The following is a 22,649-nucleotide window of genomic DNA, read 5'->3' as shown; positions in this document are numbered from 1 at the left end:
ACTCAGAGGGCGCTCTCGTGTTCCCGTTAGCTCACTGGCTCTGCCGGCGGGAAAACCCGAGCTCGAGCCCCGCCTTTAAGAACGTGCCCAGTGCGGAGAGGTTTTCTTTGGGGTTCTTGGGGGTGAGGCTGCCTTCTTGTTGAGGGGTTATTCGGGCGGGTGGGGCGGAAAATTTTCAGCTAATGGCCGGCCAGGTCTCCCTGAATTTAGGGACGAGATGGTCCCGATTCCTTCAGTTTGTGGATGAAGTGGATAGGATTCCGTCATTTGGGGAAAGCAGGGAGATGGGTCCCTTTCAGTTTGGAGCAAGAAGTGAAAATAGGTTCCACTCAGTTTTAAGGAAGAAGTGGGATCATTTCCCTTTAGTTGGGTTAAGAAAAGAGACGGGTGCATGCCCCTCGGCTCTGGGAAAATTGAGGAGGTAGAACGTTTTTCTCAGTTTAGGGTAAGATGTGGGATGGATGCCCCTCTGCTTGAATGAAAAATGGAGACGGTCCTCCTCAGTTTGGGGTGAGATAAGCCAAATGCCTCTCAGGTTTGGGGGAAAAGGTGAGTGGATCCCTTTTAGTTTGAAGGAAATCGATAGGTTGGGTTTTCTCATAGTTTAGGGAAGGAAGATAGGTTCCCTTCTGTTCATGGAAAAGGTGAGACTTCCTTGTACGTTGACCGAAAGGGAAGCTGGGTGCTCCTCGGTTTGGAAGAACAGCTTCCTTACCAACCTCGAATGAGCTGGGACCAGTGTGGGCCTTAGAGTTTCTGGGGACTTGAGGAAGGACAGCGTTGTCCATCACGTCTTTCTGGGAGCGCCCAGTGCGCGTGCGCAGCGCTGTTCTGGGCGGGGGCCTGAAGGGGGTCCTAGGCTCTGGAGGGCGGCGGCGCACTGCCCCCTGCCGTCTGCACGCGGCAGCGGCGGGGCCCTCGCCTTCAGTACCAGCTGCGGGCTCCTCGCCGCGGGTCTGCACTAGCTGTGAGGGAGATGAGCCCCTCCGGCCCGCACCCCGCCCCCCGCAGGCCCCCAACCCTTCCGCGACCGGCTACCGCCTTCGGCTGGTGGGAAGCGGACGCGCCTCCGGAGGGCTGGGGCACCTCACAGCTCTGAAACCCGGTCAGAGGAGCTTTGGGGAAGGTTTGGGGGATTGGACTCGAAGGAATAGGTTTCGGGACTTGGAGAGCTGGACTGGGGGGTTTCCAGAGCTCAGACTGGTCTAGAGCGGGAGGAGCAGGGGTCCAGAGTCCGGACCCCCGGGGCACGGTCTCGGAGTCCGGACCCGGCTTGGGGGTTTCGGAGCTGGGATTGGGGGGAGCGGGCCCCACGTGCTTGTGACGCGGGGGCGGCCGGTAGGCGCGGCGGCGACGCGGGGCCGGCGGCCGTGCGGTGCTGGGAGGGCTGCTAGGCAGGCAGCAGGATGCTGCTCGCCTCACTCCCGCTGCTCGGGCTGCCCCTCGCGGGGGCGGCCACCACTGAAGCGCCCACCCAGGAGCCGGGGTCGTCCGGCGAGCCTCCCCCAGGGCTGGCGCTCTTCCGCTGGCAGTGGCACGAGGTGGAGGCGCCCTACCTGGTAGCCCTGTGGATCCTGGTGGCCAGCCTGGCCAAAATCGGTGAGTGCTGTGTGTGAGCGCCAGGCCAGCGGCCGGCAGCGGACCCGCCCTCAACCCCTAGTCCCCAGATCTGGGTCGGCTTCTTGCACAGTGCCAGGACTCAGGTTCCGATTCCACAAATCCGGGCTCTTAGAGTTCCTGCGCCCTCTCTTCCTCCTCCCCTCCCCGCGGTGGAGGTCTGAGGATTGGCCTTCTCTGAGGGCTGCCCCAGCTCTCTCCAGCCTCATCCCTACACTCCTTTGCTCTCTCAGCCCCCCTCCTCCGTGTAAGCCCTTTGGTCTGGCCTCTTCTCCACCAATCTCCAGGCTCCTAGAAACCTCTGTCAGCAACAAAGATGTGTGGGGATATTGTGGAGATAGTGTCCTCCAGCAAATCCAGGCATCCTGGATCTGCAGAAGCAGTCTTCCCAGGAGACCACGTACAAGTGTCCACTCTCTTGGGATACTAGACTGCCACTTTTCCTCTAGCTCCCCTCTGCTCTCCTATAGAGGCACCGTTCTTTAGGTGTGCTTAGCAGGATCCCCCCCCCATAATTCAGGTCTACATTCTTTCCATTTCGGGGTAAAAAAAAAAAAAGAAAAAAGAAAACCTTCCATTTATTAGGGCCTTAGTCTCTGCTGCCTACACAAGGTGCTTTCACACATCCGACCTTCTTCAGTCTGCACAACATTGAAGGTTGTTCTTCACATTCCTTACCTTGAATAGAGCTGCTTTTCCTTGTCTTTGCCCCTTCCTCCCCACTTCTGAGCAACCACTGGTCCCTCCTCCCACCAGAGACCCTCCTCCTTCTCCCTGTTGTTCAGGCTCTGCTGTGGGGGTGACTAATTATAGCTGAGCGTTGCTACTCACTCCCCAGCTATGCTGGCACAGGCTGTACTCCAATCTCACCAATACAGTCTTCCTGTAGGAATCACACAGCTTAGAATTTGCCCCTACTCCCCCAGGGACTCTGCTGGGGATGAGGGGAGGCTGGGCAGGAACAGAACTACTTTCCACTCTCTTCTGGCAGCCCATTAATAACGGAAAATAGGGCCTGAATGCCTTCAGGGAACCTAGCTCTGCCTGAGAACAGGATTTGGTGATGGGTTTTTGGATTGCAGTGCTGGGGTTGATGCATGCCCTGGAAGTGAGAATGGAATGGAGTCCCTGAAGGAGAGGAGAGGGGAACTGAAGGTAGGGATGTGTGTGGGCAGATCTATGACTGAATTTACCTTAGAGCCTGGCAGCAATGGGAGCAAGTGGGAGGAGCCTAGATTTGGGAGCTGAGAATTGGGTTTGCTGAGGAGTCTATGAGTTGCGGGAGAGTTCCTGTCTTATATGGGGTTTATATAGCAACAAATGTAGTTTCCCCCGTAAATTCCAGTGTTTTGGCTAGGTTGGAAGTCACCTCCCCTGGAGGTAGAAGAGAGCCTCTTCATCAGCACTGCCCCCCACTCTCTCTCTCTCTCTCACACACACACACACACACACACACACAAATCTTCACAGAGGAAGGGAGAGATCAGTAGGACAATCAGGGATACCTTCCCTCAGCTTCATTGCTAGGAAGTTTTTTCCCCTTTTATTCAACAGAAATTTATGTAGTTCCCATTATGTGCCTGGAATTGCTCTAAGCCCTTTGGGTACAGCTTCCAAAGGGCACACTGTCTTAGCATTGGGTCTGACATACGCTAATGTGGAGGCCACTTCCATTATGTGCCACTCCAGGTATGGGTAGAGGTGTTTACTTCAGATCTCAGGGCCCAGGGGAAAGCCAAAAGAGTTTATTTTAGTGGGGAAAGATAGGAGTGGCGATAATGCTAGACACCCATTTCATACTTCTCTTCTTTTCCTGGGGACAGGTCTGTCATTATTTTCCCACAGAGCCATTTTTTAAAAAATAGTTTTTATTTTTAAGTAATCTCTATATACAACTCAAAGTCACAACCCTGAGATCAAGAGTGGCATGCTTCACTGACTGAGCCAGCCAGGCACCCCTTCCCTAGAGTCATTTTCAATCAACATTTGTTGAGAACCTACTATATATCTGATATCCTTCTGGACACATTCATACTATATCTTTTTATCCTCACCCCGGGTGAAAGGTATTTTTCCTATATTACAGGAGAGGAAATTGAAGTTCAGGTAAATTAAATAGTTTGAGATCACACATTAGAAAGTGATGGAGCCAGAAGAACTGCAGATCTTCTTGCTAAAAATCCAGTGTTTTTAAAACTATTGTGTTTTATTAATTTAAAACTATTGTGTTTTATTAATTTAAAACTATTGTGTCATTAGTTGAGCCTATATAATGAGAAGCACATTGGGTTAGGATGTATAATATGTGTTATGGTCTAGTTAGGAAGCAGGACACAATATATTAGGTAATGTTTACTGAGTGCTTATGATAAAGCACTGGGTTACGTGCTATCAAGTAGATTGTTTTACTTAAACCTCCCAGCAACTCTGTGAGATCATGACTGTTTTTATTCCCATTTTGCTGATGAGAAAACTGAAAGAGAGGTGAAGTTAAGTGCTCAGAGCCCATGGAACTAGGAAATAGAGGAGCTAGTTTTCAAATACAGACAGCCTGACTGTAGAGGCCCTGATTTTTATAGCTATGTTATGCATAAAAATATACCAACTAACATTTGCTGAGGCTCAAATAATAGCTATGAATAAGGGAGATCAGAGAGAAAGGTGAGGTCCCCTGAGGATGAGAGTAGAGAGGAGGGGACATTTCCAGAAATGGAAAGAGCAAGCAAAGGCCTATGTTACCATGACAGAAGCACTAAGAGACAGACAACCTTAGCTGCAGCAGAGGGCTTGTAGCCATGCAAGCTGGAGGTTTGAGCAGTCTTGCCTTTCTTTTCTCCTCCTTGGTCCCAGGGTCAGGTTTTCTGACCTTGGATAACCCTCTGAGACCGGGAGGTTAAAGACCTCTGTGTGTGTATGTGTGTGTGTGTGTCTCGCCGTCCCATAGGCTGATAGATCCTGCCCTCTTCTTGCATTGTAGTGTTTCACTTGTCTCGGAAGGTGACATCGCTGGTTCCTGAGAGCTGCCTGCTGATTTTGCTGGGACTGGTGCTTGGAGGCATTGTCTTGGCTGTGGCCAAGAAAGCTGAGTACCAGCTGGAGCCAGGCACATTCTTCCTCTTCCTGTTGCCTCCTATTGTGCTGGACTCGGGCTATTTCATGCCTAGCAGGCTGTTCTTTGACAATTTGGGTGCCATCCTCACCTATGCCGTGGTGGGCACGCTCTGGAATGCCTTCACAACAGGTGCTGCCCTCTGGGGCCTGCAGCAGGCTGGACTTGTGGGTAAGTGACCCTAGGACCTGGACTGGCAGAGGGAGACTTTACTAGATTCATCACCCAACTCCCTTCTTCAGCTCTGGAGATCCCATATTGGCAAGAGCCATGCCCTGAGAGCTCCATCTTAGGTCGCTCCACCTGAAGTGCAAGGCAACACTCCAGATGGGCTTTCAGCCTTCATTTAGGTCTCTGCCAGTTGAGTCTGGGCTCCTGCAGCATGACAGCTGAGCAGAGGCCTGGCTCCTAGCTGTGTGTGGGCTGCCGAGGCTGGGAAGCCTGCATTACTACTCTGCTGCCTCCTGCCCTCTGTTACCACACTGCCACTTGCCAGTCTTGCTCCCCTGAGATACAATTCACTGTTCCATGAGGGCCAACCATCCTGGCTCTGCCCAAGTCATGTCAGGGTGGTTTTCTGTTATTATTATTTTTTCTTAAAATTAAGATTTTTTTTTTAACTTTTTAAAAAAGATTTTATTTTTAAGCAATCTCTACACCCAACATGGGGCTTGAACCTACAACGCTAAGATCAAGAGTCACATGCGTCATTCAGTGAGCCAGCCAGGCACCCCTTTACTTTTCTTTTCTTTTTTTTTTTTAAAGATTCATTCATTTATTTGAGAGAGTACGTGCGCATAGTAGGGAGGGGCAGAGGGAGAAGAGAATCAAGCACACTTGCTGAGCGCTGAGCCAGAGGCGGCGCTGGATCTCAAGATGCTGAGATCAGGACCTGAGCCAAAACCACGTCGGGCACCCAACCAACTGCCACCTAGGGACCCCTAGATTTTTTTTTTTTTTAAGTAATCTCTACACCTAACATGGGGCTTGAACTGGTAACCTTGAGGTCAAGAGTCACATGCTCTTATGACTGAGCCAGCCAGGCACCCCTATCGTTGTTGTGTTGTTATTGTTATTATTATTATTACTATTATTATTATTATTTTTAAAAGATTTTATTTATTTATTTGAGAGAGAGACAGAGAGAGCATGAGAGGGGAGAAAGCCAGAGGGAGAAGCAGACTCTCCAAGGAGCAGGGAGCCTAATGTGGGACTCGATCCCAGGACTCTGGGATCACGACCGGAGCCGAAGGCAGTCACACAACCAACTGAGCCACCCAGGTTCCCCTATTATTATTATTATTATTATTATTATTAAATCCACATTATACATCCACAGAATGCAGTACATTACACTGAGTGTTCTCTCTTTACTTATCCCATGGACTCTTTACAGCAACCCTTTTGGCGTATAATTGTCCCACTTAATAGATGAGGAAATAGAAGTCCTTAGGTTCATTTGATAATAGGTCCAAGGTTAGTAGGAGAGGTCTGTTTTACTGGGGCTCTTTGCCCTCAGGCTGCCTTCCTACTCCCTTCCTCCTCATTTCCTATACCCAAATCCATTCAATTCTGAATTTTGATAATTCAGACTTCTTCCAAGGCACAAGGGGAGGTTTGCAATTTCTACTTGAGGACTCCAACCTGGTTTTCCGAATGGGTGAGTGAACTCTTTGGGGCAGGAAGGGAAGGGAGGACATTAGATAAGAACAAGAATAAGTAATATCTATTAGGTGCTTATTATGCATGTGGCTCTGGTTAAATAAAGAAGCTTTTGAGGTAGATACTGTTACTATTCTCAGTATATACATGAAGAAACTGAGGCTCACAGAGACTCATGTCATATTCAAGTTCTCCCCCCGGTGGGTGTTTTCCTAGCATACTGAGCTCTCATAGATGGACAGCCCCTCCCCCTCCTGCCGAGAACTGTGTCACATCCCTTAGGCTGAGAACCACAGATGTGGGAGAAAGCACTCTCTTGTTCTTGTCTCTAATAAAGCCAGTCAGCAGCCAGTTTCCACCAGCTAGTGGTTCTTATTACTGTAGTTGAAATTTTTATTCTCAGCGCCCCCTTAACTTTTCAGGTTACTTAGAGCTTTCTTAGCCATCTCCTGGGTTGATTTTGCAGCAATCTCGTGAGGTAGGCAGATGAGGAGGCATGGCTTAAGAGAAGTCATGTGACAGTGACAGCGCCAACATCACAGAGCTGGTAAGTGGCAAAGCCAGGCCTTAGGCTCAAGTCTCCTGACCTGCGGGCTGACACTCTTCACCATCCCAATCCTGTCTGGGCATCCTTGTTTCCACAGTGGGGTGGGGAGCTAGGGCTTGTCACGGGGAATGCTGTGGGAGACTGGATACCTCACCAGCTGCTGTCCCCCATCTATCCCTCAAAAGCCCCTCGAGTGCAGGCCAGCTTGTTGGACTTTCTGCTATTCGGGAGCCTCATCTCAGCAGTGGACCCCGTGGCTGTGTTGGCTGTCTTTGAGGAGGTGCACGTCAACGACACTCTCTTTATCATCGTCTTTGGCGAGTCCCTGCTCAATGATGCCGTCACCGTGGTGAGAGTGCTCAGTTGGCTGCCATTCCCTGACCCCCGCGGCCATGCTCTGACTGGTTGGGTGTCTGAGCATGCTCAGACCCTTCCCTGGGTCTCCTGGGGAAGAAATATGGCCTCAGTTTTCACCTTCTCCTGGCAGTCCCAGTTGGGGCTTCCCTCTCCTTGCTCCTGACTCTCCTCTTCTCACTCAGGTGCTGTACAAGGTCTGCAACTCCTTTGTGGAGATGGGCTCTGCCAACGTGCGGGCTGCTGACTACCTGAAAGGAGTCGGTCAGTATTTTCCCCTCTTGGCCGGGTTGCTGAGTCCCTGCCCCCGCAACTGCGTCAGGACAGAAGAGGCTGTTGGGTTGCCTCATTCCCTTCCCTCCACTATGGAGAAATGGGGTCCCAAAAACCTGAGAAGGAGTGGCTCTCCCGGGATCCTGGCTTTGGGGTCCTGACCCCCGGGGAGTACAGCGGGCATTGTCCTCCACTCCCTGCCAGGCAGCAGTCTCGTCTGCCCGGGTGGGGTCCGGGCCAGGGGTCATGCTGACAGCCCGCTCCTCCCCCAGCCTCCCTGTTTGTGGTCAGTCTGGGCGGGGCAGCTGTGGGCTTAGTCTTTGCCTTCCTCCTGGCCCTGACCACACGCTTCACCAAGCGGGTCCGCATCATCGAGCCGCTGCTGGTCTTCCTCCTCGCCTATGCAGCCTACCTCACTGCTGAAATGGCCTCGCTTTCTGCTATTCTTGCGTGAGTCCTGGGGGCCTTGCATGTAGGCAGCTGGGAGGGGGCATTAGAGATGGTTGCCCCTTACGTGGGCAGAAGCAGGACCCTGAGGAAGCAGTAGGCTTCCCTGAACCCTTGTGGTAGTGGGAGCCTCAAACTCCCCTGGGGAGATGACAGACTTCAGGTAATATTTCAGGATCTGCCTCTAGCACTGCCCTGGGCACCTCAGAACCCAACCTTCCTCTGCCTGAAGCACTCTCTGGGGTATAGGCTGAGCTAGAAGTGGACCTCAAGGCTTGGTGCCACCAGCTCTAATGGCTGCAGCACTGTAAAAGGTGCCTCAGAGAGGATGCTAGTCAGAGCATGTTTCTCCCAGCTTCCCCTCCAGGAGGCACTGAGTGGGAACCTGCAGATTTGGAGCCTTATCCCAAGACCACCCACCACTAGCTATCCAGAGATGATCTCTATGTCTCTGGGCTCAGCTCTGATGGCCTGATGTCCTGTGATGGGCAACACCCCTCCTGTGGCACGCTCAAACCCCAGAGGTTGCAACCCCTCCTTACTTGCCTTGTCTGTCCATTCCTCTCCCAGGGTGACTATGTGTGGCCTGGGCTGTAAGAAGTACGTGGAGGCCAACATCTCCCATAAGTCACGCACGGCTGTCAAATACACAATGAAGACTCTAGCCAGCTGCGCTGAGACTGTCATCTTCATGCTGCTTGGCATCTCGGCTGTGGACTCTTCCAAGTGGGCCTGGGATTCTGGGCTGGTGCTGGGCACCCTCTTCTTCATCCTGTTCTTCCGAGCCCTCGGTATTGCCAGTACCCTCTGGTTTCCCACTCTCCTTCCTGCCCTGCCCCAGCGCATCCCCCAGTTTGAGTCCACATCCTTGTCAGTTCCTAAGCCCCCCCTGCCAGCCCCATTGCTCACCTCTCCCAACCCCTGTGAGACCCTAGCCCAGATACTTGGTGCCATCCACTCCTGGGTCCTCTACTCCCAATGCCCTGCTCCCACTGGCCTCCCTCCTGCTGTAGGCGTAGTCCTGCAGACGTGGGTGCTGAATCAGTTCCGGCTGGTCCCTCTGGACAAGATTGACCAGGTGGTGATGTCCTATGGGGGCCTGCGGGGGGCTGTGGCCTTCGCTCTCGTCATCCTACTGGACAGGACCAAGGTCCCTGCCAAGGACTACTTTGTGGCCACCACTATTGTGGTGGTCTTCTTCACAGTCATTGTGCAGGTGGGAGAGCCCATGAGGCTGGGTAGGGAGAGGGTCTGGTAGGCCCTGGGGGAGGCGTGGAGCCTTTGGGACCGGGGCTCCTCTCTTTGGGGAATAGGGATCTGACTTCCCAGACCTTGAGTGCAGTGAGGTGGAGGTACAGAGCTGAGGTCTAATTACGGGGAGAGAAAGGCAGCAGGGAACTGGATAGGGCAGGGCTCACCTCTGCCTGTCCATAGGGCTTAACCATCAAGCCACTGGTCAAGTGGCTGAAGGTGAAGAGGAGTGAGCATCACAAACCTACCCTGAACCAGGAGCTGCATGAGCACGTGGGTACCAAACCCCATCCCTCCACCCATACCTCTCTTCCTTCTGTTTTGAGCAGAGTCCTGATCCAGTCCCCCTACCCACCCCCTTCTAGACTTTTGACCACATTCTGGCTGCAGTGGAGGACGTTGTGGGGCACCATGGCTATCACTACTGGAGGGACAGGTGAGGGAGCTCCCCCAAGGCTCCTTCAGCAGCACCAGCCCCACCAGCCAGGGCAGCATTGGGGATGTGCCACACTTCTGAGAAGAGACACAGCCAGACTTGGGCTGGCTGACCTCTGCCAGGAGCTCTTCAGTGGCATCCCAGTACTCTCAGGATAAGACAGCTTTTCCCAGGGAGGCCTGCTTGGCCCTGTGTCATCTGGCACCTGCCAGACTCCAGCCTCATCGTGCTCTGCTCTGCCTTCGACTCTCTGCTTGCTCATTACACAGATCTGGTTTAGAACCTCAGGACCCACTGTGCTTCCCCCACCCTGCCACTGGGACCTTTGCCCATAGTCTATATATTAGAACATTCCTTGCCTCCTTCTCAACCTACTTAACCTCTGTTCAGCCTTCAGATCTCACCATAGGCATCAAATCTCTAAGGAGGACTTTCCTGGCCTCCCTGACTAGGACAAATCCCTATCATACTCTATCCTTTGTCGTTCTTGTTTTGGTTGCAATTTTAGTTATTCGCAATAATGTCAGTCTTACCCATAATGCTGTAAGTTTCATAAGGGCCGGGAATAGCTATGAGATGCTCCATGGCTGAGGCCCACACCAAGAGAGCCAGGCCAGTGCTGGCAGTGCCCCTGCCCCATTTGAAAGAAGGGCCAGCCAGCTGGGCTTTGGGAATGGCACTCAGGGCTGGGCCTGACATCCTCTGTAGGTGGGAGCAGTTTGACAAGAAGTACCTGAGTCAGCTGCTGATGCGGCGGTCAGCCTACCGCATCCGGGACCAGATCTGGGATGTGTACTATAGACTCAACATCCGGGATGCCATCAGCTTCGTGGACCAGGTGGGCCAGCAGCCAGTGGCGGGGTGGCAGGTAACCAGTAGATCAAGACAGGAAGGGGTGACAAACAGGCAGGACCTGAGCAGGCAGTTGGGAATTCCCAGCTGACTCCATGGTCTGATAAAGTGGTAGCTGCAGGAACCAGCCTGACCTAATGCTGAATTCAGAGTCTGGCAGGCAGTAGAGAAAGCTGAGAAAGAGCTGGACTCTAGAGTCCCCAGATGCAGTTCAATTCTTATCGCTTATAGGCTTGTGATCTTGGGTAAGTCCCTTATCGTCTCTGAGTCTCAGTTTCCTCAATTGTAAGAAAGCAGGAATAAGAATACCTATGTAACGGAGTTTTGTGGATTCAATATTTAAAGTGCATAGCGCAGTACCTAGAAGATCAAAGAGCAGAATAAGTGTTAACTATTGTTCTTTTTATTACCCTTTGACTGTCTGGACCACCCTCCATCTGGCTGCCGTCTGACCTCTGTCTTGGCCCCTGCAGGGAGGCCATGTCTTGTCCTCCACAGGGCTCACTCTGCCCTCTATGCCCAGCCGCAATTCTGTGGCAGAGACCTCTGTCACCAACCTGCTGTAAGTCCTTGAGCCCCCTTCCAATTCCTCAAGCTCCTCTCTACTGGGCCCTCTCTCTGCATCCCTTTCAGGGAAGATGTGTGGGCACCTTTGCCTTTTGCCCTCCCCTGGCCTGTGCCTCCTGGCCTCTCCCCAGCACACATGTTCCCTGCCTCCTGCAGGAGGGAGAGCGGCAGTGGAGCATGTCTGGATCTGCAGGTGATTGACACAGTGCGCAGCGGCCGGGACCGGGAGGATGCTGCGATGCACCACCTGCTCTGTGGAGGCCTCTACAAGCCACGCCGCAGGGTGAGAGCAGGCAGGGTGTGAGAGTTCCAAGGGAGAGCTGGGGGGTGTTTGGGGGAGGGTGGTCTGGGGAGGCCATGACTACAGGCGCAGGAGGCAGCTGGTGCCAGCTAGTGGAGAGCTATAAATGCCCAGTTGAAGAGCATGGGCTTCATTTTGTAATAACTTTTAGCCTTTTTTTCCTTTTCTTTCTTTTTTTTTCTTTTTCTTTTCTTTTCTTTCTTTCTTTTTTTTTTTTTTTTTTGGTTGAGAAAGGGTTGGCCTGATACAAGCACTGTTTAAAGATGTCTTCTTCTGGTAGCAGAGCACAGACCAAATTGGAGGGGTGAGGTGAGAGACAGGGAGAGCCAACTGGGAGGCTGGAGTGAAACACTAGATCAAAGCTGGGTGGTAGTAAGGGAGAGGAACACATAGGATTGGGTGGTTGTCTTGAAGGGTATAGGAGGGGACAGACGACAGAGGGCTTGATGGGGTTGCAGACAGAAGCAGGAGTGCTGAGGAAGCCTATGGGACCAGCTCAGCACCGGGGAAGGCAGACATCTCTTAGGTAATGTCAGTCCAAAGCCGGTCAGGAAGCTTTGGGGCTAGAAGGCCCAGCCCATCCAGGAGGGAATCTGCTGCAACCCCACAAGGGGGCAGCAAGCTATTACATTGAACTTTTCTGAACCTGGAAGGCAGCTGTTACCATTCCTGGCAGTTTTAACAGTCAAGGTTGTTTCTATCATTCAGGCAGAACTGGCTTCCCCTAACTCGGTGGCATTAATTGACCGTAATTTGACCCTCTGCAGCTCTGCAGAATAAGCCTTCAAAGGTTTCAAGACAAGTTCCCTTTCACATAGGATTTCTTGCCCTCAAGCCAGCATTTCCTCTCCCTGGTGTGTCTTCTCTGGTCATAAGAAACAAGACCCAGAATGCTTCTCTAGCTGTGGTTGGCCAGGGCATGGCATAGGGGCTCTCTTACCTTTCTAGTTCTAGAATGTGCTGTTCTCTTCCCACTGCTCAGAATCTACCCAGCTTTGTTTTACCATTCTGAGGCTTCGTATTGTCCTTACAATCAGGCACCCCCCACCCCGCCCCGCCATGTCTTCCTCAGTTAATGGCTGTTAAACACTGTCTTATCCTACCTGTGGGTTTTTTTGTTTCATTTTGTTTTCACTTCTTCTTAAGACAAATTTTACTCATTCACAAAACTAGACAATAAAATAACTCTCATATATCCATCACTCAGCTCCTCTAATTATCATTGCTTGGTTAATCTTGTAACATTCTGTACCCCTACCTCACTCCATCCACACTTTATTATTTTAAAGCAAATTCCAGACATATTACCTCTAAATATTTCAATATGTATCTCTATGTGGCAGAACTCTATACGTATTACATGTATATATACATATATTTTATATATAGAAAATCAGAGTACTATTATCACTTACAGCAAATAATAATAATTCCTTCTTACATGAAATATCCAATCAGTGTTCATAAACATCTTTTTTCCAGATGGTTTCAATCAGAATCCAAATAAAGTCCACACTTTGCATTTGGTAAATATGTCTCTTTATTAAAGAAGAAATCTCTAATATATCATTCCTTCTCCTTTTCACCCACTTGCTTATTTATTGAGAAACTAGATACTTCGTCTCGGAGAATTTCCCATTTCATGGATTTTGCTGATTGTATTCCACGGCCGGTGTTTAACATGTTCCTCCATCCCCTGTATTTCCAGATTCAGGATCATTCAGTAGGTGTGCTGTGTATTTCTTCCTGTATCACACCAGGATGTATGTAACAATTGGTTGTCTATGGATGTGTGTGCATAAGATTGGTCAGTGGGTGCAGTTCCTGTATAGTCAATTAAAAAAACTGGAGTAAGATTGTGCTTATCCCTGTTAAATGTCATCTTACGTGATTTAGCCCATCATTCTATCATTTGGATCCCATGTCTGGCACCAAATATCTGTTCAGATTCACATGATGTGAAACTTTGCTAAGCCTGCTAACTTTGTGTTCATCCAAATCAACATAAAATGTTGAACAGGATGGAGTTGAGGACAGAGCCCTGTGGCCTGCTGCTAACGGCTTTCCTCCAGACTGACACGGACCAAGTATTGTTGGGTATGGTTACTCAACTAGTTCTGAATCCACTTAGGTATACCATAACACAATCTATGATTCTTCATGTTCTTCATAGAAATGTCATCAGAGAAAGAGACAGAACTGTCATCAGAGAGAGACAGGAGTGTTTAGTATGCAGTTACAAGTATGAGATGATAGTTTGAGAGAGAGGTGAGGGCTAGAACTTAAGATTTATAAGGAGTCTTCATCATTAGAGGTTTCCTCACTTGGTGACATCAGAATCCCCCGTGGGAGTTTGCTAGAATAGTATTCCTGACTTCACCTCCTGGAGATTCTGAATTTGTAGTATGGAACAGACTAAGAATCTGGTGGGCTTAGTCAATTGTCCAGGTGATTCAAATGCATATATGGTCTGATGGCGCCCTGGTCTCAGTCAGGAGGCTGGCTAGCTGAAGCTGGGGGAAGTGCTAGTTCACTCCAGAGAACATTTGGAAGGGAGAGAGGAGGGCCAAGAACAACACGGTGAGGACTCCACATGGGAGAAAAGGAAGGGGAACCAGCAAAGGAGGGGAGAGGAACAGTAGCAGATGGTGTGTCTCGGAGGCGTGGGGCAGGACAGCTGGATGCTCCACAGAAGTCAGGCCAGCGCCTAACCAGAGGCCAAGCCTTGGTACTGGTGACCAGGGAGAACGCGCATCATGGACTTGTGGACCCTGGAGTTGTATTTCTGGCTTTTAAGAAAGTAATGCGTATGAGGGAAAGTGTCAGAATCAAAGTATGAAAGTTTGGCAGCAAAAGGGAACCCGTGCCTTCAGTGGAAAGCTTTCTTTAGGGGAGTATGGGCAGGAGCATGCTTAAAAGCAGGGGTTGGTCATGGTGGGGGAGGGAGTGAAGGTTCTGGGGCAGGGGGAATAGCAGGGAGCCAGGAGCTGATGGAGGCAGGGAGGGATAGGCTGAGCAAGGGAGAGGCCAGGGTTCGGGGGAGGCCTGGGAGAGAGCTGATTCCTGCACCACCCGGAGAGAGGGGTCCCTCTGGGTGATCAGGTCAAGGAGGGCTGATGGGAGACTTGAAGAAAGCTCTTAGAACCGGCTCAGGGCAGCAGAAAATACAAGGCATAGGAAAGGATGGTCCTGGGGAGGTGAGCCCAGATGAGATGATTCAGACCAAATGGCAGTACTTCTATCGGGCGGTCTAGGTAGGTATGTAGTGGGCTTGGTCTTTGTGAGGAAGAGTGGGAAGGAACAGATGATGGGCGTGGTGCTGAATTGGTTGCAGGTGGCTATTGGACCGAGAGGGTCCAGGTTGTCAGGAGAGATAGTTCTGGAAGTCCAAAGTTTTTGCAGAAATGGCTGGCTAGAGAGTTCCTCATGGAGGGAGAATCCTGTGTACCTTGGGGGTGGTGTGGGCCAGGCACAGGGACCAGGCTCCTAAATGGAAGTGCAAAGAAGGAAATAGTAGTAGCCCTGAGGGACAAGATACAGGGTCTCCTGCCTCTTTTTACTTCCAAGTCAGAGAGGATTGGGAAAGGCAATAGAGGATAGGGATGCCAGATTTGGAGGGAATAGGTTCGTGATAAAAAGAAGTTTTTTTTTCCCCCAGTGAATTGAGAATACAGTCTGTCTGCGTTCCTATTTTTTCTTCTTCTTCTTCTTCTTTTTTTTTTAAGATTTTATTTATGTGAGAGACAGAGATCACAAGTAGGCAGAGAGGCAGGCAGAAAGAGAGAGAGGAGGAAGCAGGCTCCCTGCCAAGCAGAGAACCCGAAGCAGGACTCAATCCCAGGACCCTGAGATCATGACCTGAGCCGAAGGCAGAGGCTTAACCCACTGAGCCACCCAGGCGCCCTTATTTATTTATTTATTTATTTATTTTTAATCCATGGTTGGTTCTGGAAAAACTGGGCTAGCAGGGCCTATGGTGCACATGGTGCTGTGGCCTGGGTTCCTGTGGGAGGCCAAAGCTCCCAGCCTCATGGCAGGGTGGGGCTGTCATTGCCAGTACAAAGCCAGCTGCAGCCGCCACTTCATCTCAGAGGATGCTCAGGAACGGCAGGACAAGGAGATCTTCCAGCAGAACATGAAGCGGCGGCTAGAGTCCTTTAAGTCCACCAAGCACAACATCTGCTTCAACAAGAGCAAGCCACGACCTCGCAAGACCGGTCGCAAGAAGGCACGTGCTTTCTCTGGGACTTCTGTTTGGGGCTGGACGCTGACGGTGCGGAGTTTTGAGCTCCCAAGTATTGGAATCCAGCCCAGGGGGCCCCCTAGTTGGATAATCCTCAAGGCCTTGGTGGGTACAATAGTTTTGCGTCTTCCTGGAGTCACAGAAGGGTAAGTTAAGGGTAAGGTGAGGCCTTCTGAGGAAGATCCACCTCTTGATGTGGGTGGTTACCTGCTGGGATGCAGCAGGACCTTTTACCAGAAATGAACCCAGCAAGAGAAAGGCAGGTTCCTGGGGGCAGGGGCAGGGGGAGCTCCGTGAGTCCCTAATTCAGCCCAGGCTGAGGCATCCAGAGCCCTTGCCAGAGCAGAGGTTACTTAGACCCCAAACACTTGCCTGGGGGGGCCAAGGGCAGATGGAACCAGTGGGATTGACATAGATTCTGACAACAGGGCTGGGGTTTTGAGCTGGGGTCAGAGGCTTAGGGTTTTTTTTCCTTGGTCCTCAGAAGGATGGCTTGGCTAACACTGAGGCCACAAATGGGAAACCTCTTCGAGACCTGGGCTTTCAGGACACAGGCAAGCAGGGAGTGGGGGTGGGGCTGAGGGAGGAGAGATCTGGGAGGGCAGATGCCCATCAGCCAAAACCTGGAGGATCTCCTCTATGCTGCATTCAGAGCCATGGACTGAGGCTCCTCCCTTCAGGGACCTGATGGGCTTCCTTGATTTTCAAAGCTGGACATATTCTAGGCAGATCTCCATTTATGGCAGGAGGCATCTAATGGCTACTAACCACAGGGTATAGGCCCTGAGGACTTGGAGAAGGTGTCATGGAGAAAGGGCGAGCTTGAAGAGTGTGCAGCCCCTGAGGCCCAGTGTCTTGTCTGCAAAACCAAGAGTTTGGATGAGCTGAGCACTGATGGGCCTTTCACCATTCCAGATGCTCCTATTTTCAGTTGATGATGGGCTCTGAGGCTGAGAGGACAGGATGGAGGAGGTGGAAAGTAAAACCTCCCCACTGGCTTCCTCTGAGGAGGGGCTCTGCACCCCACCTCCATTCCTCTTCAGCCCCAACCCCTAGGCCAGAGCTGAAGTAGCCAGAGGAGAAGGTGGGGGGCTGTGCCAGCTGTGGGCTCTTGCCTGGGGGGACAGGGAGCTGGCTTGGGATTATGGGGCACCAAGAGGCAGCTGCCAGGCTGGCCATCCCCACTTGCTTCTTGTCCCCGTCCAGCTGCTGTGATCTTAACTGTGGAGTCTGAGGAGGAGGAGGAGAGTGACAGTTCAGAGACAGAGAAGGAGGACGACGAGGGGATCATCTTTGTGGCTCGGGCCACCAGTGAGGTTCTCCAAGAGGGCAAGGTCTCAGGTAATGCTTTCCTCCCAGCCTCCCTCCTTCTCAGGCAGGCCGGAGCTGTGCAGCTGCCTTCTTCCCTTTTTGCTCCTGGCCTTTCCTCTAGACAATTCCCTTTTCCTACTCATTTATTCCCCAGTCGACATTTACTGAGCATCTCCTTTATAATCAGACATCTGACATGCCTGATCTGATTCAGTCTTCACAACAACCACAACCAAGGTGGGGGAACTGAGCTCATAGGGCCAAAGGGACTTGGGACTTGCCCAGCATCCCACAGTAGAACCAGAATTTGAACCTGACCCATCTGACTCCAAAGCCTACAGCTTTGTCACCACTTCCCAGCCTCCCTTTACAGTCTGGCGAGGCATATGAGGTGACAAGCAAACCTAACACTAGGCTCTGTTGTGACCCAGGCTCAGCACACCTGCTCTCAGGTAGAGCCCCTGGTGAGGGTGGCAGCCTGCCCTGGGGGAGGAGTCTGAATTCATCAAAATGGCATTTTGTGGATAAAAAACAACATATACGTGTTTCCATATGTGGAGACCTAACTTCCTCAATATCACTGTAGTTGGCTCTGCAGAGGTCATTTAAAAATTTTTTTATTATGGAAAATTGCAGAATATACAATAGACAGAATAATAAAGTAAACTTCCATTTACCCATTACCCAGCTTCAGCAATTACCGACTCTAACCAATCTTATTTCATCTATTCCCTCACTTATGCCCCCCTCTTCTCTGGGTTCTTTTGAAGCAAATCTCAGATAACATATTATCTCCTCAATAAACACTCAAGCATGTATCTTTAAAAGATACATAGTCTTCTTAAAAATATTAACCACAATACCGTTATCATATCTAAAGTCTTTATCATGTGTTCAAATTTCCCTGATTGTTGTAATTTTTTTTTTTTACAGTAGATTTGTTCAAATAAAAACCCATACAAGGCCCACACATGACATTTGGTTGCTAAGTCTCTGTAACCTACAGCAAGTGGTCTCAAGGGAGTGGTAGTGGAATGACTTTGCCTGCAGGGGCATTTGGCAATATCCAGAGACATTTTGGTCGCCACAACTGGAGAGGTGCACTTACGTGTAGCAAGTAGAGGCCAGGGACGCTGCTGAATGTCCTCTGATGCACGGGATAGCCCTACAACAAAGTATCTGTTCCATCTTGTCAGTGGTGTCAAATTTGAGAAACCCTGATATATAGGTTCCTCCCCCTTTCCTTTCTTTCCTTCCCATGTATTTATTGAAATAATCTGGTTATTTGTCCCACAGTCTTCCCTTGTCTGGATTTTGCTGACTGAATCCCCTAGGCATCATTTTCGTATGTTTCACTGGGCCTTATATTTCCTTTAAACCAGTCATTACATCTCGATCAGCTTCGGTTCAGATGTTTTGCTAAGAACCCTTCAGAGGCAGTGATGGTGTACTTTGTATCGCATCACATTGGGAAACACATCCGCGGTGGGGTCTCTCTTCTGGGAGGTTACCGCTGATCACTGGGTTCAGGTGGTAGCCTGACCCCTCCGTAGTGAAGTTCGCCCCCAGCTGTCCAGCCGTCTTCAGGGCCGCTGACGGTCATTGACAGTCCCAGCACTGCATCCAGGACTCTCCATCTCTTGTCTGCATTACTAGCACTACTTCTACCAAAAACTTCTCCTCAGTGACTTCATTACTTTGAGGTGCAGCTCATACAGGAAAGAAGAGATATATGCTCATTTTTGTCCCTTTCACACTTAATAGTTCTCAGACCAATGAAGCCTCCTCCAAAGTTGAAGAGTGAATTTTGTTGTTTTCGTTTGGTGGTGGTGGTGGTTAAAAATTTAATATTCTGGGTCTTTCAAGAGAGGGAGTTTTACTTCCAATCACAGCATCAGTGCATTTCATAATGTACTTGACTGTGCAGGACTTTTCAATGAGCGGGTACAGACCCAGCACCTATTATACGCAAGGTATTGTATTGACTTGGGAGAGCAGGGGGCGGGATGTGGCCAGGGGGCTTCTTTTCCAGAACCTCGGACTTCCTGTCATGCAATGGCCTGGCCTTCTATGCCGGCTGCCAGCAGTGCGGGCCTCTTGGCCCAGGTCCCCTCTGCAGCACAGTATCCAGCCTGCTATGGGGTTTGCATGAGCTCAGGCTCTGGACTCTGTCCCACCAAAAGCTGTGGTGGAGGCTCAGGCAGGGCATCCAGCACCAAAGCCTTTGGCGTGGAGCCTCACGATCTCCCTCACCCTCGCTGCTGTCTCCTCTGGGACAGGGCCTGGCAGGATGTGGTTTCTGAGGCCAGTGCTGCAAGCTGGTGAGGACTTGATCGTAGATGGGCTTTTATCCCTGCCTGGCGCTGGCTTTCTCTTGATTGAATTATCTTCTTTTGTTCAGTCAGTATTTGCTGAGCAACTACTGGGTGCCCAGCCCTGTGCTAGGTTCTGCTGGGGATACAATGGAGAGCTTTCCCTCATCCACGAATCGCACATATGGATGTATTAGGGCAACTGTGGAATGAATTTATTTATGAAAATGTGGTGATACTTGAGAAGGATTCCACTGTGTTACTCATGAGTGCATTATGTACTCTCTGTCCCCAGGGAGCCTTGAGGTGTGCCCAAGCCCACGCATCATCCCCCCCTCCCCAACCTGTGCAGAGAAGGAGCTACCCTGGAAGAGTGGGCAGGGAGATCTGGCAGTCTACGTGTCCTCGGAAACCACCAAGATTGTGCCCGTGGACATGCAGGCGGGCTGGAACCAGAGCATCTCATCCCTGGAGAGCCTGGCATCCCCGCCCTGTACCCAGGCCCCAACTATGACCCGCCTGCCTCCTTGCCCACTGGCCGCTGAAGAGCCCCAGCCCCTTTTCGACCTGCCTTACGATCCACGCCCTAGCTTCGCCTTTCCACCAAGCCTGGCCAAAGCCGGCCGCTCTCGCAGTGAGAGCAGCGCTGACATCCCCCAGCAGCAGGAGCTGCAGCCCCTCATGGGACATGAGGACCGCACCCATCTTAGCCCACGCACAGCCAACTCCCACTGGTGCATCCAGTTCAACAAAGGTGGCCGGCTGTAGCCCACGGGCTCAAGGAGGAACAGGAGGCTGGAGACCCCCATGGGAAGTCTTCCCTGGGCAATGGACAGAGGAGCCCACTTAGCCTGACAAGGGGCCAGAGGAGCCTGAACTAGCAACTGGACTTCCTTGGGGCAGGTCAGAGGGGTATCCTGGACTGGTCCTCACAGGGCCCTTTCACCACCTTTCCTGCTCCTAATCCCTGCCACCTTCCCTTTCAATAAGGCCCTTACCCTGGCTCAAGACCCTGTCCAGAACTTCTAGGTCTTAGGCCCAGCCACTTGGGAAGCTGATGCCCTTTCCTCAGTGGGTCCCCCTAGGGTCACTCTAGGCAGCTGTTCCTGCCCCCAAAGTGAGGGCATCATTCCATAGCTGATGCTGGCCTTTCCTGCCCTCCACCCACCCCCCAGCATCAGCTCAAGGACAGTGCCCTGGCACTGAGGCTATTTGAGGGGCTGGTCCTCAGAGAGATGGGGTGGGAGGTGGAGCAGGCCTCAACCTCAGGCTTTGCTGCCCTGTTGGGTCCGCTACCTATAGCCAGTTGTGGGGGGCGGGGGGACAGTGGGAACCTGTGTCCAATTCTTGCTTTATTTCCTTCCCTTTGCTGCCAGTTATTGGGGCCGTAGTTCTTCCTTTTCCAGGATCAAGGCCACAGGGCTGGGCCAGGCTTCAGATCAGGGCTATTTCTTGGCAGGGGTCACTCTGAAGATCTGCTGCTCTGTATCCAAGTCTGGATCTTTCAGATTCCTGGGTCTGGATTTTCTGAGGAAGGGAGATAGTGGCCTCTGGGCCGAGACCACCTTGACATTCCCCAAATAGGAAAGGAGCCAGGTATTCCAGGGCCGCCGTCCCACTGCTCTGGGGCTGGGATACCTGGCTGCAGTGGTAAGCGGGCTGACTGGGTGGCAGGAAAATTTCCTGGGGGTAGCACCTGCCCTGTGTCTTGTATCTTGAACCTAAGACACATTAAACATCTCTCGGATGAATGGGTGTCCTGTGTCCATGTGTCTGGGGGTCCTAGGGCTGCAGGGGCAACTGGGGTATCTGATGAGGGAAATACAAACTTATGACTGTCTGCCCTGGGCTTCCAGGAGAGAAAATAGAGGGGGATCCTGGGAAGGACTGCTGGGCCCTCTGGACCTCTTTCCCTCCTTCCTCATACCTTCCAATATGGTCGGCTGAGCACGGGGCCTGCAGTGGCAGTTCAGGGATCGCTATTTGGGCCTACGGTCACAGAACTGGGAGCCCACTCTAAAATGGGGGAGGCCAGTGGGAAAAGAGACTCCAGGAGATAGGTCCCAAGGTACCTAAAGATGCAGCCAGCACATCCCGGGACCAGATAAGCCTTCCTTGAAAATCTGGAGGCAGGTATAGGACAAATAAACAGAAGTCCTCTGCACATGGCAGGTGGGAGGCAATCTCAAGGTGGGAGGCAATCTCAAGGGAGCTGGTTACCATGGGAGTTTACACTCTAAATTGGGTAGTGTGGGGTCCAGAAACATCTAGGGACCAAAACCCTTAGATAACAGCAGCCCCGGATTCAATTCCCACTGTTTGAAGCACTTAAGAAAACATCCATCTTTATTGAGATACAACACATATACTACAAAACTCACCAGTTTAAAATGTATATAGTTCAGTGGTTTTTTAAAATACATTCACAAAGTTGTACAACCCTCATCACAATCTAAGTTTAGAACATTTTCATTATCCCCAGGAAACCTTGTGCCTATCAGCAGTCATTCGTCATCCCCTGCCTGCCCAGCTCTAGGGAATCACTAATCTACTTTCTGTCTTGTAGATCTGAACGACTCTCGACACTGCAAAGGTTACACAGGTAGCCAACAAGCACTTCCCTTCTCTGGGCTACAAATGGGAAAATGGAAAGAACTGGGCTTTGCCCTCACATTGTTTAGAGTTGGAAGTGATAGGACCTTAGAGTTAACAGTCCAGCTGTCACTAACCAGCTATGGCAGCTCAGGCATGTTACATACTCTCTGTGAGCCTCAACGTCTTCATCCCCAAGATGGAAAAGCAAGTATACTTATTTTATAAGTTTGCTGTCAGGATGAAGTGAAAAAATGAGAAGAATCTAGTAAACAGCATGGCCTACAGTAAGGGATCACTAATGTTCGCCATTACAGGTTTTAGACGCAAGGCGAGGATCGAGGAAAGTGCTGTGGGGCTCTGAGGAGATCTGGGAAGGCTTTGTGAGGAGGTAGTGGATGTGAAAGTGTGTGTATATAAGGGTTCAGACAATACAGGCAAAGTTGGGTGGGTGGGTGCCTTCCAGGTAGAAAGAACCGCATAAACAAAGGATGTCCAGAGCACACGTGGCAAGATGCTAGGAGCAGTGGCTGATGTGCTGTGAAGAGACCAGCCAGGGACACAAAGACTGGGGTTGTGGGGGTTGGTGTGGGAAACACTGCTGAGTTGTGGAGGGGGCAGAGAGCTGGCCTGGGAGAACTGTGATCTGGAGAGTGGTGTGGGCAGTGATATGCTTCAGGGAGCTCAAATGCAGTTGGTGCCAGATGGAACGAAAGAAACTCCGGTGGAGGATGGACTGGTAGAAAGGAAGGCTGGAGACAGGAAGCTTGTTCTG

The 22,649-nt window shown here is 51.1% G+C and overlaps 1 protein-coding gene across 6 annotated transcripts; it reads left to right on the top strand.

Moving 5' to 3' along the window:
• Nucleotides 1-32: 32 nt before the first annotated feature.
• SLC9A5 (solute carrier family 9 member A5) lies at nucleotides 33-21,047 on the top strand. 6 transcript variants are annotated; one of them, XM_032854217.1, is made up of 16 exons: nucleotides 39-1,599; nucleotides 4,595-4,897; nucleotides 7,121-7,284; nucleotides 7,475-7,553; nucleotides 7,835-8,012; nucleotides 8,580-8,800; nucleotides 9,023-9,225; nucleotides 9,444-9,533; nucleotides 9,626-9,696; nucleotides 10,405-10,534; nucleotides 11,022-11,110; nucleotides 11,272-11,398; nucleotides 15,474-15,644; nucleotides 16,147-16,213; nucleotides 16,866-17,000; nucleotides 19,578-21,046. In XM_032854217.1, exons 1-16 carry the CDS (start codon nucleotides 1,407-1,409, stop codon nucleotides 20,048-20,050), a joined length of 2,694 nt encoding a protein of 897 aa, XP_032710108.1. In that variant the 5' UTR covers nucleotides 39-1,406; the 3' UTR covers nucleotides 20,051-21,046. The 6 variants fall into 6 exon arrangements, with proteins under 6 accessions (XP_032710109.1, XP_032710106.1, XP_032710105.1 ...); XM_032854216.1 differs by having other exon boundaries at nucleotides 40-1,599; nucleotides 16,144-16,213; XM_032854215.1 differs by having other exon boundaries at nucleotides 36-1,599; nucleotides 8,580-9,225; nucleotides 19,578-21,047.
• Nucleotides 21,048-22,649: the final 1,602 nt, after the last annotated feature.

This window comes from Lontra canadensis, unplaced genomic scaffold (genome assembly GCF_010015895.1).
Source record: "Lontra canadensis isolate GAN:19392208 unplaced genomic scaffold, GSC_riverotter_1.0 scaffold8, whole genome shotgun sequence".
In the NCBI taxonomy this organism is placed as follows: domain Eukaryota; kingdom Metazoa; phylum Chordata; class Mammalia; order Carnivora; family Mustelidae; genus Lontra; species Lontra canadensis.
Note: the sequence above shows the minus strand (reverse complement) of the source record. Positions and strands in the feature narration are given on the sequence as shown.

Excerpts from the sequence above, each read along its gene's own strand:
- SLC9A5 (XM_032854214.1), top strand. The coding sequence starts at position 1,407 with ATGCTGCTCGCCTCACTCCCGCTGCTCGGGCTGCCCCTCGCGGGGGCG. Across the intron at positions 11,111-11,271 it reads ACCTCTGTCACCAACCTGCT|GAGGGAGAGCGGCAGTGGAG; the intron begins GTAAGTCCTTGA and ends TGCCTCCTGCAG. Across the intron at positions 17,001-19,577 it reads CCAAGAGGGCAAGGTCTCAG|GGAGCCTTGAGGTGTGCCCA; the intron begins GTAATGCTTTCC and ends CTCTGTCCCCAG.